A 15,521-nucleotide genomic window follows, 5' to 3' on the forward strand; every position below is an offset into this window, starting at 1 on the left:
TGCTGCTGTGCATCCAGGTGCATGAGAGGCTTGAGGAACATACAAACCAACCTGTATTTAACATTTAACCTTGTTTTTCAGTGCCTAAAGGCCTGCAGGTCCCACACTGTGGGCATCCCTTGTGCAGCCACAGGCAGTGGGGTATGGCACTTATCTGCTCCCCCTTGGGCAAATTTACGTTTTTTTCCTCTGTGGATGAGAGCATGTGTTCTTGTTTCCCTGCAGCGCTTTGCTCAAAGCTGCTGGTGGTGTGGTACTAGAACTAGTTGGCATGTTCTATTGTGAAGCTTAAAATATTCCTTGTGCTGTAGGGGCTCTGGTAATAACTAAATAAACCCCAATCTGTGAACGTGTAGGATATTACTCCAGGTAAAGCCAAGGAAGATGAACAGCGGCTAATCCCAAAACACAGCAGGCAGGGGAGGGAAATCTATGCCTGAATGTGTGAAGAGCCCCACCAGACCCTGGCAGGATACCCAGCTGGATCGGTTGTTTGAGGTTGGATGGGCTGGCCAGGACGCGGCGCTGGACTTGTTATCACTGTGCCCAGCATGGGATGTGATTGGGGACATGCCTGGGACCCACACCTGGGACCCACGTGTCGAGGACACGAGACACAAAGTCTTGTCGAACTGCAACTCATTTAACCCCAGGCAGAGGTCTCTGCTGCCTGCTTAGTGCTCCTGCAGCAGGTCCTGCTGGGTTTTTTCCTTGCAGAAAACAGCTCCTGGGGACTTCTCCACCTTCCCTCAAAGGCTGCTCAGCTCCGTGTGCCCTTGCTCAGCTCTTGCTTAGATGCTCACCCACCACTGAATAAACCAAAGGAGCCCACAGGTGCCTGGGCTCCATCCAAAACCCACATGCCCTGGGAGGGCGGGAGGGAGCAACATGTGGGCAGGTTGTGCAGACATCCCTAGAGGATACCTCTTTCCTGCTGCGTTTCACAGCTTCTCTTGTTTTGTTTTGTTTTGTTTTGTTTTCCCAGGAAGGAAAACTGTTTGAGCACATAGAAGCATCTGGAAAGGTAGGCAGCTGCGAGACGGCAGGCTCAGTGTCTGCCGGCCATGGGAGCTGGAGCTGCCACGTCCTGCTCCGTGCTTCATGGCTGACTGACAAACGTCTGGGCACGCTGTGGCTGCGACGGGGCGGGGAAACGTCTCTTTTTGATCTTTCGAGATCAAAGAAACCGTCAGCTTTGCAGTGGGGCTGCTGGCAGCCAGGGCTGTCCACGGCCACCAATGGAGCCAGGGCCGGCTGCTGGGGCAAGGAGCGTGGCTGTGAGTGACTGCAGGGCCCTGGCTGGTTCTGCTTTGCTTATAGGTGCAAAAATTGGACAAGGGGTAATGGCTTTAAACTGAAAGAGAGTAGATTTAGATTAGATGTAAGGAAGTTCTTCACTGTGAGGGTGCTGAGGCACTGGAATAGGCTGCCCAGAGAAGTTGTGGATGCCCCATCCCTGGCAGTGTCCAAGGCCAGGTTGGATGGGGCTTTGAGCAACCTGGTCTAGTGGGAGTTGTCCCTGCCCATGGCAGGGGGGGTTGGAAGTAGGTGATCTTTTAGGTCCCTTCCAACCCAAACCATTCTATGATTCTGTGATTTATGTATGGGTGCAAGTGGATATATTCCTCCTGCGGTGTTTCCTCACCCCCCAAGGCAGGGTGCTGCAGGGCAGTGAGCATGCCCTAGCCGTATCCCGTTCCCAGCAGCGCTCCCAGCCTCCCCGTGATGAGATGAGGGGCACATGCAGCCCTCCCTGCCATGCCCAAAGCCGTGGCAGTGCTGCGGATGTCAGGTCGGGGAAGGGCACGGGACAAGCATCTTTCCTGCCCTGACTTTTCCCAGCTGTCCTGATGCTGCCCCATGGGATGGACCCATGGGGTGTGATGATTTTGTCCATCCTGAGCTGGAAGGTGAGTGTTGCTGCCACTGATGGGACCCAGAACTGCTTCTCTCCCCGCGGGAGGTCCTGGCGCAGCTGAGCCTGAGCCACCGTCTGAGTTGTAGTGTGGTCGTTTCAAAGTGTTACAATAGGAAAAACTCTGGTTTAATGAGTGTTTCAGCTTTTGTGGAATGTAAAAGTCTTAAAATTAATTGAAACCAGCTGGAAATGCAATTTTTCAGCCTGAATGGAGGAAGCTGGGGAAAAAAAAAAAAAGAGCTGTGGGCTCTTCCCTGCGCCGTTTGCCATGCAGCCACGTTGCTTCAGGCTGAAGCTGCATCTGCTGGCCAAGGTGAAGCCCTGTCCCAGGTCCCTTGCTTTTGCAAACCACTTCCACTTTTAGAGGAAAGAAAGAAAAAAGTATTTCTAGCTCAGAAATGCACGTAAAATATAATTTCTTCACTCCTTAGATTCTTGGAAATGGGTTCAGTTCCTGCAGAGTGTTTTACAGATGCCCTTGTTGCACAATATAACCCCTTTCTGTGAACGGACATTTACACAGGAAAGCGTTAAGATCATTTTCTCTGATCACTGCTTGTGAAATGAGTTGATATTTTTGGAATTGGGGGATGCTGACGGCAGGACACTGTGTAGGTGACTGTCCCACCCGCTGCAGGAGGAGCGCCTGTGGGCACTCGCTGCTCTCCATCTTCTCCAAATTATTTCCCAAATTTTCCATTTTTCGCCCCAATTTTCTGCTTTTTTTCCAAAGTAAAAAGCAGTGTGACCCCGAAGCATGCCACTGGTCGCTGCCCTCTCCCATTGCTGGCCCCAGCACCCACCCCATTGCCGCCCTGGTGCCGAGCCCAGCCGGCGCCTCACGGCGCAACCACGACCTTCCCGGCAGCCCCGCGACGCCGCTGAGGCCAGCGCGTGAGGGGGTGAAGCTGCCAAACCCTTTTTTCTTTGTTTTTTTCCTTTTTTTTTTTCTTTATTGTTTAGTGAGTCAGGGATGGAGCTCAGCTGGAGAAGAAAGAAGCAGCATATTAAAATTGGGGTTTAGGAGTGGTCATCTGGACCAGTGCTCCCTGAACGGCTTTACAAAAAGAAATTGGATAAGAGTCTTCACTTTCCTTCAAAAAGAGCGACCGCCCTCATTTACCTTGGTCTATTTATAAACTGTTTAGAAGGGCCATGATAATCCAAGCAGGATGTGGTGTCCTTACAGGGGATGTTCCCTGGCCCACAGATAAACTGTTTGGGTTATTTAGGGCGTGTTAAAGCAGGGCTGCTTACAAAGGTTGGAAATTTTTGCTAAGAGTGAGATTGGGAAGAGCGTGGGGTCTGGCTCAATGGCCCTGGGACTGCATCCCGCCTGGGGAGTTGCTGATCTGCTGCTGGTTTTACACCAAGCTTGCTGCTGTTCTGCTTCTTGCTGATACACCAAGTTTAGGATGCAGGAGGGCTGACGGTGCAGAGGGACCCTGTGGAAGTGAGGGGCTGGAGCAGCAGCAGAAATTCAGGGCAGATCAACACAAGGTGGGTGGTATAAAAGGAAAAAAACCCCACCCAATAGCCCAAGCCATTGCTACTGTGGCCCTGGAGCTGGAGAGCGGGTGGTCACACTGCAAAAAGGGCAGCTCGATGCTCGGAGAAAAGTCCTCCGGGTCTGGAAATGACCCCGCGGGGCTGGATCCTGCAGGCGATGCCTGTCAGGGGCTGCTCCCACCCATCTGCTTGGGAAGTCCCACGCCAGGGAAGCTACTGCCTACCATGGATCGGATTATTTTATTATATATTTTTATTCTTACTTTTTTGGGGCAGCAGGAGGGGCTGGCTCTGAGGTCAGGGCCGGCAGGGCTGCTGGAGGGTTTCTGTAGAACCCCCCTGGGCACCATTTCCCCTTCTCCACTTGCAGGCTCTCACTTTTAGTTTTAGGGCTCCCTGCCTGCTCCAGGCTTTGCATCTGTGGGACATGTTTCTGATCTCTACATCCATTTTCCTGGTGGCTCCAAGCCCATGACCTGTTCAGCTCCCTTCAGCTTCTTTTTTGACAGATTTCCTCCTTTTTTGCAGAGTTTCTCCAGGTAAGCCCAGTGCTGTGGGTATGGGACCTTCCATCCTGGACCTGTTCTGGGCTCTGGGCACCCACAGACCTCCCAAAGGGACCCACTGGCCCTGGGGGATTCATTCACCTTATTCTGGCTTTCTGGGGGAGCAGAGAGGCCGGGGCATTTGCACATGTCTGAGGAAAAACCTAAACTTGTCATATAAAGTGGTGCCCAGCAGCAGGGGGCCGTGCGGCTGCCCCGACCTCCAATGATGGTTTCTGGTGAGTACCAAAGTCAGGGGCTGCCCATCACCTGCAGGTACCCAAACCAGTGGGCACTGGTCAATGACTGGTACCAATATCTTGGCTTGGAGGTCGCCGTCTCCCTGTCCCCAGGGCTTTCTTGCCCCTTTTCTGCTGGAGTGCCCCGTGGTGGGGCAGAGCTGTGGGAGAGGCCGTGTTTGCACAGGATTTGCATTTGTGGCTCTGCAGGAAGGGCCGTGGCACCCACGGCTGCTTGTCCCCAGTCCCGCTCCAGCCGCCGTTTCCTCCTCACTTGGGGCCCGGCTGGGGGGGGGGGCCGGCCTCAGCACCGGCAGGGACACAAGGCACAGGGCTCGTGGGCCCCAGGTGAGTGGGGGAACTGGGGTTTGGGGGGAGAGAGGGCTGGCCCAAATGCACACCCCTCCTGCCCCTTCATTAGACACCCCACCCCCCCCCCAACCCCCCCCCCGCATGCATATAGCCCCCATCCCATTGCATGCGTACAGCCCCCCCGGTGCACTGGCCCAATGCACAGGCATGGCCCCCCCGCAGCTGCGCTGCCCCCCTGCCCACAGCTGCCCTGCTCACACAGGGTCCCCCCAATGCAGTGTCTCCCCCCCTCCATTGTGCTGCTCCAATGCCCACGCATAGCCCCCCATTGCACAGCCCCCTGTATACACAGCCTACCCCATTGCATGTGGGGGCCCCCCAACGCACTGCCCCCCTGCCTGCAAGCAGCCCCCCCACTGCTCTGCACCCCCCGCAGCCCCCACCCTATTGCATTGCCCCCCACAAACATCTCACCCCAGTTGCATGTGCCCCCCCCCCGATGCCCCCTCCCCATGGCACCTAGCGGCATGGCAGCTTGCTCCCCCCACTTTGGGGTGCCGGAGGTCCCTAAGGGCCTGCAGGGGTGACACAGTCCCCACCCCGGGGCCGTGGCAGGGGCAGCAGCAGCATGAGGTGGTATTTCAGCCGTGAACGTGAGCAGGGACCATTTTCCACGGTCCTGTCCCTTTGTCCTCACCTGCCTGATGGGCCACGCCAGAGGGACGTCCCCACGTGGGACACCTCTTGGTGCCAGGGATGCCCCTGCCCCGTCCTCCTGCTCCCCCCAAGGCACTCCCCTGGCTTTTTTTGGCAGCTGACCCAGACTGAGCCGATGATTTTGGAGGCTGGTTGGCATCGACACCGGGACGATGTCCCCACCTGCAAGGGCCAGCCCTGCATCACCCTGCATGCATCACCCTGCATGCATCACCACGTCACCTGTGTGGGCACCCCATGGCTGTGCTTGGGCCCCCCAGCTCGGGCATGGGCTGGTGGTGGCCACGCTGCCCCGCTTGGGTCCCCGTCCCCACGCACCATCGAGCTCCTCCAGCACCGTGGGGGTCCCACGCAGGTTGGTCCCATGTCCTCACCGTAACCGGGAGCTCATCACCCTCTGCTCTGGCCATGGGCTCAGCATCTCCTGGTGTCCCGGCCAGGCAAGCATCCCTCACAGGTGCACTTCAAGCCCTGCTTCCATCCTCCCTTGGTTTTCTGCTGCTTTTTGGAGGCTTCCTGCCCCCCCCCCCCCGCCCCTGCCCCCAGCTGCCCACAGGGCACTGGGGACAGCTCATACTCCTTCCCACTTAGAGCAATACATTTTTTTCTGGGCTATTGAGGTATGCTAACAGCCCTCAGGTGGTGGCTGGGAGCTTCTTGCTCCTCTAATTGCTTCTTTTAGGGTTTTGGGGGAGCATTGCTTTTTTATTTTTAATGGTTTTCAACCATATTGCTTGGGAGAAGCTCTTCCTTTGCAAAAATCTAAATTAGCCAGAAAAACATCTCTTTTCATGGCTGTTCCTGAAATGTTTGCCTGAGCTTCTCCAGAGGGGATCTCCAGCTTGGGGTCAGCCCTGCCAGGCTTCCCGACCTGGAGAGCAGCGGACAGTCACTCCATGCCAGTGGCTGTCCTCCAGCTTTGTGACACAGAAATCCCCACATTTGCAAGGATTTGTTAGGCAAATCCCGCCCAGGCCACAGCAGAGGCATGTCTGGGTGCCTGGCATGGAGCTGGGGAGACTTTGCAGGGCTGGGGGACCCTGCTCAGAGCATCCCCACCCCATGGAGATGTGGGGTCTTTCATGTGCATTGCAGCCAGGGTGGGATCTGTGCTGTGATGCTCCAGAACACTCCAAATTGGGTTTTTTTATCCCTATTTTTGGTCCTGGGCAGCCACTCTCACAGGGAGCAGGTTCCAGCTGGGAGCTGATCAAAAACAGGAGCTTGAAAGACTTGCAAGGGGTCACACTGGGGCTGCTCTGGCTTTCCCAAATGGGCTTGTTTTTTTGGGGAAAAGCCTTGGCCAGGTTGTGCAAGTGCAGGTGAGAGGTAGGGCGGGGGTTGGAGCAGGTTGGTTAGGGCTAAAGGAAAGTTGAGCTGCAGGTGGAGGTGAGGAGGAACTGCCATGATGAGCTTTTGCACTGCTGGCTATGGAAAAAACCCCTGCTGTTTCCTTCTTCTCTCTCTTAATGCAGCTGGTGGAGGAAGCGGTTCTTCCCCAGGGAGTTTTTGTGCAGCAAGGGCTTGGAGTGCCCACACCGTCTCTTCCAGAGGTCGGTTCTGCAGAGACCATGCAGCCTGGCCTGGCCGTGTCCCTGTCCCTCTGCCATGGGGCCGGGGGCTGCAAAGGGGCCAAAAGCCTCAGCGGGTCGGGGTGGCTGGGGACAGCAGAGCAGGAGCTGCTGCGGTGCAGGAGCCTGCCCCAGGACAGACAATTCAACTACTCTAGACTTGTTATTTTTTTCCAGACTCACTATTTTTTTATGGACTTGCTATTTTTTTCCCAGATTCGCTCTATTTTCTGCCCTCCCTGTTTTCCCTGCTTGGTAAGAAACCTCGTCCCTGAGCTACACTGGTGCTGGGTTAGCCCCAATAACCTCTCCTTGCAGCATCATCGCTTTGACCTTTACCGGTGACAGGCTCAGGGCTAATTACACCCCATAGGGTGGGGATGTTTTGCCCAAACCCAGGGTTTTCAAGGCTGCATGGATGATGAGCTCATCCCGCTGCCCCAACCCAGTCCCGCTGCGGCCGCCCAGGATTCGTGTTTCTTCGCACGATGCTGTCTGACGGCAGCCGCTGAGGAGGGCTTTAAGCAAGAGGAGGGAGAGAAAACCGGCCACCGTCAGCCGTCCCACACCATGGGGAGAAGGAAGTGCAGCCACGGGCCACTCCTCCTCGCCATTTCCTCTCTGCAGTCGGGTTTTTTTATACGGATGAGAGAAGGGGGGGCAGAGGAGCAGCTGGCCCGTCCGAGGCCAGAGGCTGGGCTCAGCGGCCGAAGTGGAGCACCAGTGGCTGGCCCCGAGGGAGACGCTGCCGGTAACTGCGCTTGGTTCGGCTTCCCTGTCCCGCTCCCCACCCCACAGAGGGTCACCGGGGCACCCCTTGGCCTCGGCCACTTTGAGCTCTGTCCCCACCACTGCCTCCTGCTCATCCCCAGTGGCCCCTTTCCACCAAAAACCGCCCCAGTTTTGCAGGGACCCTCCTGTTCCCGCTGGTTTCGGATGCTCTGGGCTCTTCCCCTCCGCTTGCTGCCCTTCCCATTGGTCTCTGTCTTTGGGGCTTGGCAAAAAATTTGGGCTGGGAGCGGGGCTGGTGGGATTTGGTGGCAAGCAGGCTTTTGGGGTGGTATGGGTGGGTTTTGCATTGCACATCACCCTCGTGCTGTGTTTTTGGGGAGGGTGAGTGCCTGCATGCCCCAGGATTGAGCCACAAAGCAAACCATATTTCTCAGCTTGTTTCCAAGTGGTGCCCCCAGGGAGCTGCAAGTCGGGTGCTGGGGCTGTGCCCTGTGCCGGAGCCATGCTGGCCTCTGCCAGCATCCAGGAATTCCGCTCCCGGCCACTGACGCCCTTTAATCTGCAGCCCGCACTGCAAGGGTCCATTTTGCTCATTTTCTAGCCATTCCCTTTTCCTAGCAGCTTTGCTAAGCCAAAGAGCCCCAGTCTGGGGTGCAGCTCCCTCCTCTCCAATGCTGTCCTCAGGATTCAGTAGCCGGCACTTTAACAGGGGACACGTTTCTCCGGCTGGCATTGGGCTGATGTCTCCTGCAAACTAGGCACTTTCTACCTGCTAATGCCATCTGCCCGGAGGCTGCCCCCATCCTGCTCCTGGCCTGGCTGCTTCTGTCTGCCCATACAGGCTCCTCTGTTGTGGAAACCTTGTTCTGGCAGGAGTGGGGTGACATGAATGCAGACGTTAGGGGAAGAGTTAAAGGAGGAAAGCTGGAGGTTTCTCAGGAGCATTTCCAAGAGCTAAGTGCAAGTCTTCCCGCGGTGCGGCTGGACTTGGTGCAGAGCAGTGGCTAACAGTGTTTACATGAGCACTTGTGATTCTGTGGACCTAATTGCTGGGTTCTTTTTCCTACAGTTTTCACCAAACATCTAATTAAGCTGCCAAAAGTGCATCTCTGCAGGTTGGCAGCACTGCTGGGCTGGCACAGCTGCCTGCCCTGGCCCTGCTCTGATGTTGAGCACGCGGGGGCTGCTCTTACAAAATTCGAGTCCTATGTAAATACCAGCAAGTATTAGGGACTGAGTCATGGTATTAATAGGATTATTATATGCGTGACTGGACAGATTTCTTGCTGAGGATGGGATTTGGTCCCTCCACCCTGCCTCACTCGGCTCATCTGGAGGGTTGGGCATCCCATGCTGCTGGGATGGATGTGCTGTTTGGGCTCTCAGCTTTGGGGAAAGAGGGTCCTGAGCATCTCCCAGCTAGTGAGCACTCAGTCCTCACTGTCTTCTATTGTCCTCACATTGGCCTAAGGCTCCCTGCGCGGACACAGCAGTGGTAGGAGAGTTGGCTCCAGGCTGCAAGGAGCCAAACCGCTTCATGCTTCGGCCGGGGCTATGGGCAGGGGCAGGGTGTGGTGGGCACCCAGCAGCATCCATGGGGAGTGTTTGGGATGTCTCCTGTTTCCCTGCCAGCATCCTTCTGCTCCCTAAACCTTTTCCCCATAAAGTCCTACAGCTCTCCCCTGGCATTTAATCAATCCCCTCTACACCTGCATGCGTTTGGGGCTGAGAAAGCTTCACTTTGTGTTTGCGTTGATGTGTGTTATGGCCCAGAGGGTTGCTCTGGCCCCAGGCTGAGCTCTGCGGTGACCCGCTCCCTGGGGACCATGGCCCGTGCTGGTCTGTGCCACAGGGGCTGCTTGCCAGCAGCTGTGGGGACGGCTGTCGCTTTGGGGACCCTCAGGCGCTGTGTGAGGAAGGCAAAATGTGCAAGATGGAGAGAAGTAAGGTTGTGACCCCAGGGTGGCATGCGGACAGCCCAGGATTCCCAGTGGCCTCCCTGGTGGTGGCATCCCAGGTGGCAGTGGTCCCCAGCCCTCCTGCCTGGTGCTGCCTCTGCACCTGCTTGCAGCAACCTCCTCCGGCTGGTTTTGCTGTGGGCACGGCCAAATCCTGCACATGGTCAGCAATTAGCACTCGGGGCTAATTGCTGCACAGCAATAGCTCGTCCAGTGATTAGCACTGGGGGAGCCGCTTGCTCAGGCTTGGTTCCCACAACAAGCCGGCTGCCGGCACATGGTCCAGAAATCAACTTGTCCCTGGGGCGGGGGCGAAGCCTTTGCTCGGCATGTCCTGGCATTTCCAAGGAGCTGGGAAAGGAGCGGGGTGAAGCAAGGAGGCGGACAAGAGCGTTTCCCACCACCTGCAACTCCCTGCACAGCTTCCCTTGCCAGCCTTTTGCTCGCTGCATGCCGGCGGGCGCCCGCCTGCATCAGCCTCATGGTGAGGGAAGTAAAACCTTCGCCAGACCGTGACATTTTGCAGGTTGATAACTTCCTGCTGAGCTGAAGTGAGTTAATAACAAACCCTTTGGGGACCACCTCCTCCTCTCCAGAGAAGTGGTGCTTTTGGCAAGACCTAGGGATGATTTTTCTGGGTGGCCGATGAAAGCATCTTTCCTTGCCCTGCCTGTGCCAGCTTCCTGCTCTCAGGGTTGGTAATATCACAGCGGCAAACTGTCCCTTGCGTCACCGCTGCTGCGGTCCAGAGGCAGCAGGGAAATGCCCTCCCACCGTGACACAGCTTCTGCCGCCTCCGGCTTCATGCTGGGCAGGGACAGAGCCATGCCTGGCGCTGCAGCACGTGGAGGTGGCCGTGTGTGCACGGGGTCGTGCCGCGTGGCTGCATCCAGGCCTGGAGAGCTGTTTTTTTTCCCTGGGGCTTCCCCATCAGGTCCGTGCCTCTTGTCATCATGTCCTGCAGCTGGAGCACGGCCTCTCCTCTTCCTCCTTGTTTGCTGACCAAGGCTTGTCCATGCATCCCCCCCGCAGACGGTTATTCCCAGGGATGCTCTCCTGTGCAGCTCCGGGGACTCGTGTGGGAAGGACACAGTGGCTACCACATGTCCAGGGGTGCAAGTGTGTGGGCAGACGGGGCAGGGAAGGACCATGGGGCTAGGAGGGTCAGGGTGCTGTGGGGCAGCCCCGCTCCTCTCCCCTCCCCATAGCCGTGTGCTGCTAGCAGGCTTAGTCACAACCACATCAGTTCTCTGCAACCTGAGTCCTCCCCATCCGCGGGCAGCCCGGGGAGCTGTGGGCCGAGGGCTGAGCGCTGGCTGGATGCCGCCTTCGCCTCCTCTCCCTGCCGGCAGTGACCAGCGCTGCCTGGCATACCCATCGGCACAGCCAGGAAAAATCCTCCCCCAGGGAGATGCCGTGCCACCACAACCTGAGTGGCAAGAGCCTTTCCACAGCAAGTTGCTCCCGTGCACGCTCCCACACCCCGGAAGGTCTCTGTGGTTGTACGAGTGACTCTTTCCTATAGGGGTGTGTACACACGCGTGTGTGCGTATGCTGGTGCAGAGGTGTGGTTTTGTGTCTGGCTTAAATTTAGCAGCTGTAAGGAAACAGGACGGGACAGCTCTGCTTCACAGCACAGATCTGTATGCCCGGTGTCCTGCCTCTTGCTCGTGGCAGCACGTGGCAGAGCCCCTGGCTTTGGGTCCAGCCAGCTTCAAGCTTTCCTTCTGTATGTGAAGGCATGGTTGGTTTTATGATATGCATCGATTTACATTTATTTACACTGAGTTTCATCTGTAGTTTTTCATGTCTAGAGCATCTTCCAGAAAGTTAGCTTACGTCCAAAAGTCTCTCTCTGCCACCTTGCCATTGCTGATTGCTACAGGTAACTGTTCTGCCCATTAGAAAGTGGGATATCTGTCTAATAATTTGACTGTTATTAGTCACTTCCTGATCTTACAAAGATTGCTTTTACAATATTCTTTTTCTTTTTAGAAAGAAGATGATGTGAATGGGCTGTAAGAACCAGACGAGATGGATGGAGAGCTGCCCTGCACTGAGGTGGATGGAGAAGTGTCCTCTGCCACAGAAGATCTGGGAGGAGAGGTGCCCTGTGCGGAGACCAACACAAAAGAAGAGGCACCTTGTGCTGAGAGCAGCGTGGAAGGAGACATGCCCGGCACTGACAGCGATGAGGAAGGGGAAATGCGCTGTGCTGAGAGTGACGCAAAAGAAGAGGCATCTTGCTATGAGAGTGATGGGGAAGAAGTACCAGATACTGAAATCCCTGCTGTTTCAAAGAAAATGTCTTCTATTTCTTCTCCGTTGAGGGCAATCATCCGCCTGCGACGACAATACCGGGTGCAAAAGAAAAGCCGCCTGCATTTAGAGCTCCCTCGAGAAAAGTCTTCAGAGCTTGTCCATAGAAGGCTGCTTCAAAGGCAGCTTTCCCTGAACCGAACTAGCCTGTATGGCCCTTCCATGTCCTTCTTTAATCAGACCAGCTTTGAAACTTCCCAGTACTTCACCTTTGACACATCTGTGGAGCAGTGTTCTATGAAAAAATGCAGGCGGAAAAAGAATCGAAGGAAATCTAGGATAGTCCTGTATCCAGACAAAACAAAAAGATACCTTCCAACAGAGGAGAAGAGCAAGGCAAAACGCTGCCTCCTCTTGCTCATTGTCATTATCTTCTTTCAGATTCTCAATGCAATAGAGAACCTGGATGATAATCTCCAAAAATATGACCTAGATGGTTTGGAGAAAACAATGCACCGGGAAGTATTTGGGCAGAAGGTTGCTGTGGAAAGTATTATGGAATTACTGAAAGACTATCTGGCTACCCACATACACAACAAGCCTCTAGTAATCTCTTTAAATGGCCCGACAGGAGTTGGGAAGAGTCATGTTGGCTGGCTACTGGCTAAACATTTTCGTTCCGTCATGGACAATGACTTTGTGCTTCAGTACTTTGTTATGCATCACTGCCCCAACGAGGTGGCTCCTCTTACTTGTGAAATAGATTTGTCTAAGAAGATTTCTGACATGGTTACAAGAGCCGAAATAGAAGAGAAGATACCATTGTTTATTCTGGATGAGGTTGAACTCATGTCTCCAGTCCTGCTGGATACTCTCAGCCGATTCTTTGAACCCAATCAAACCAACGAGTTCCTCAACGCCATCTACATTTTAATAAGCAACATAGGAGGTGGTGAAATAACCAAGTTTGTTATCCAGAATGCATCTGCTGAGCTTCTGCATCAGCAAAGGGGACTTGAAGAACTGCTGAGCATCATCCAGCCTGTACTGATTGATGTCCACCCCCTCTGGAAATCTGCGGACATCATCCCATTTGTTCTTCTGGAGAAAAGTCACGTCATAAACTGCTTCCTGGAGGAGATGAGGAGGGAAGGGCTGTATCCTGACCAGAAGCATATTGAAAGTTTAGCGAGTCAGCTCAGTTACTACACTACAGGGGACAAGCAGTACTCCAGGATGGGCTGCAAGCAGGTTGTGGCCAAAGTCAACCTGCTGTAGTGACTTACTGCAGAGGCCAATTCCTGCTCTCAGGATTTGCAAAATTCTGGGCTTATGGAGGAGTACTTTACAGCAGGCTGTGGTCAAGGTGTCATTTCTCAGGCCTGCACTGAGTCTGTCCTGGTCAAGGTGGAGGGATGGCAGCCAGGGCTGCTCTGCAACATGGTCTCTGTTCTCCTCCAGATGCTTCACATGTTCCTAATGTGCTGTGAATAAGGCACAGGCAACAAAGCCCAAGCAACCAGCCATTAATTGTGAGATGCTTTGTTCCTCACATGCTCATTTGGGATACTTTGTCATTAAGGAGTTGTGAGATGAGGACAGACGCTGTGGGATATAAACAAGAGGAGAAATAGTAACTGGGTTACTGTCCCTGCAGTACACGTAGCCGTGTCTCACTCTTTCTCCAGGCTCACGGTCTTCAACTCTTTGCTTTTCTTGGTCTTGGCTGGTGATGTGCAGAGCAGAAGCCATGCTGAACGCCTGGGAGAATTGAGAGAATTTGTGGCTCCTCATCCCCCAAATGCACGGGCAGTCAGAACTCCGATTTCCCCATCTCCTACGTGACCACACGCTCTGGAGACTGCTTTTTGGACCCATTCCTGAGTTCTTGCTCTTCTGAGCTCATACCTGAGCTCACCTTTGGCACCTCCAGTGAGATTTCTGCCCTGCAAGTCTGTTTGGGCTCGTCTTGAAGACTGCTCAGCTGCGCCAGCCAGTGCAGAAATAACTGCTGGATTGTTTCAGGTCTGGTGGTAGCAACTCCTTCTGCGAGTTCTTCTGCTTTTTGCTTCTGGGTACACTTCACCACACTCATTATCTAGACAGCACAAAATAGCAGCTGGCATATATTAAGCAACACACACTGGCAAAGGCAGTTTAGGCTGGCTGGGCCGAGTGCAGTGGGAGTCCTCGGCTTGTTCCCAGTCCTGCGAGGCCAAGGAGAGGTTCTTTGCCATTGAGACCCTGGAGAGAGCACGCTGCCTGGAAGCACCTCAGGAAAAGCACATGTCCTTGTTTTGAGCAGGCAAACTGAGCAGGTATTTATGACATTGCTGTTTTGGTTTTGTGCCTAAATCCCCTTCTACAATTTGCTGTGAATTATCATACACATAATCCTGTGGATGTTTGCACTGGTTGTTTGATTTCCTCTTTCTAATTGTTGGTCTCCAAAGACTTTCATCACAAACTCCTGCTTCCAGAGCTATTGTCAGGAATAAATCCAAACTATCCTGAATAAAATCATTCAAAGTACATTTCCTTTCTTTGACTGAAATGTGGTTTTCCTCCCAGATTTCTTTTCTGGACCAATGTAGCTGCACTGTCATGCCTGTGCTTCCCGGTGACCTGGATTGGGAGCAAGGGCTACAGTTTTGCTGCATTTTTTTTGCAGACCACCTCGATGCAGCTTGTGTGCACAGCTCTTCGAGGTACACTTATGGTAAGCCAGATCCAAAACCCACACAGTGCAGCAGTGCCAAAAGCTGTGTGTCGCACAGCTCCTCCATCCCCCAGAGCTGCCCGGAGGGACTAGGCTGGCGACTGGGGAAGTGTGGCCTTGGCTGAGATGGTGCTGGGCTGGACTGCCTGTCCATGGTTTCTCCTCTTGAAATTATCCAGTGGAGGAGCCTTTTTCTCCTGCAGAATAGCCCTGCAGCGTGAGAGCAGCTGGGCAGAGAGCAGGAAGGGCTGCTTGCGTGGCTTAGGAGAAGGGCTCTGAATGAAACTAAGCCACCTTCTAGATGCAAGCGTCCACAAAAAGTGACGTGTGTGAGCTGGTTTCCATAGCTTAGTGAGACTTTACTACCAGGACAGTTAATATGTTTTTATCCTGGATAAGAAACAGAAACAACTCAGGGACCAGGATTCCACTCCTCTTCCAGCTGGCAGAGGGACAGAGGCTATTTCTGGTTTCTTCTACCAAGGTCTCTCGTGCCTGGGAGAGAGTTCAAAGCCCAAGAGTACGACAGGAGAGGTAAGCATCACCCACACTGCCCTAGCTTGGAAGCTGAAAATGCCATCAGGGTCTATAGTGCTGGGCTGCAGGGGTGCTGCCAAAGCAGGGACCCATGGGTGTTGGAATGCAGATGGCTTTTGTCGTGGCATCAGGACAGGCAGCAGCGCTGATGGCAGTGCTGCCTTCACAAGAGGAATTCAGGCTTCCAAGGACTATGCAAGGGGCTGTAGGTAATGTGGGGATGCCTGAGTTGTTTTGGAGGGGATTTAGACTTAGTTTTGGATGTCTGCACTTGCAGTCCACCCACAGGGTGTTTAGTTGTGCTAGAGGTCCCTGGGTGCCTCTGCACAAACCATCACCCCAGAGAGGAGGGTGACTTTGAGTGGAGCTGAGCATCTGCAGAGCTTCTTTTCATCCCTCTAAGATTCACCTGCCCTAAACCAGGGGTCCCAACCCTGCCCCAAGTGAGCTGTCTGAGTTTTGCTGAGGCACCAGCCCGTGCCTTTGTATCCCCCACGAGCTGCAT

General features: G+C 54.4%; 1 protein-coding gene across 3 annotated transcripts; it reads left to right on the forward strand.

The window, feature by feature from the left end:
- Positions 1–1,004: 1,004 nt before the first annotated feature.
- On the forward strand, positions 1,005–14,294 carry TOR4A (torsin family 4 member A). 3 transcript variants are annotated; one of them, XM_049831899.1, is made up of 3 exons: positions 7,382–7,562; positions 11,302–11,386; positions 11,497–14,294. In XM_049831899.1, the coding sequence occupies exon 3, from the start codon at positions 11,536–11,538 to the stop codon at positions 13,036–13,038; it is 1,503 nt and encodes a 500-aa protein (XP_049687856.1). In that variant the 5' UTR covers positions 7,382–7,562; positions 11,302–11,386; positions 11,497–11,535; the 3' UTR covers positions 13,039–14,294. The 3 variants fall into 3 exon arrangements, with proteins under 3 accessions (XP_049687857.1, XP_049687856.1, XP_049687855.1); XM_049831900.1 differs by lacking the exons at positions 7,382–7,562; positions 11,302–11,386 and adding an exon at positions 1,005–1,024; XM_049831898.1 differs by lacking the exon at positions 11,302–11,386.
- Positions 14,295–15,521: the final 1,227 nt, after the last annotated feature.

This window comes from Accipiter gentilis, chromosome 29, assembly GCF_929443795.1.
Source record: "Accipiter gentilis chromosome 29, bAccGen1.1, whole genome shotgun sequence".
In the NCBI taxonomy this organism is placed as follows: Eukaryota; Metazoa; Chordata; class Aves; order Accipitriformes; family Accipitridae; genus Astur; species Astur gentilis.

What these genes read in the sequence shown, in the direction of transcription:
- TOR4A (XM_049831900.1), top strand. Translation starts at nt 11,536, where the DNA reads ATGGATGGAGAGCTGCCCTGCACTGAGGTGGATGGAGAAGTGTCCTCT.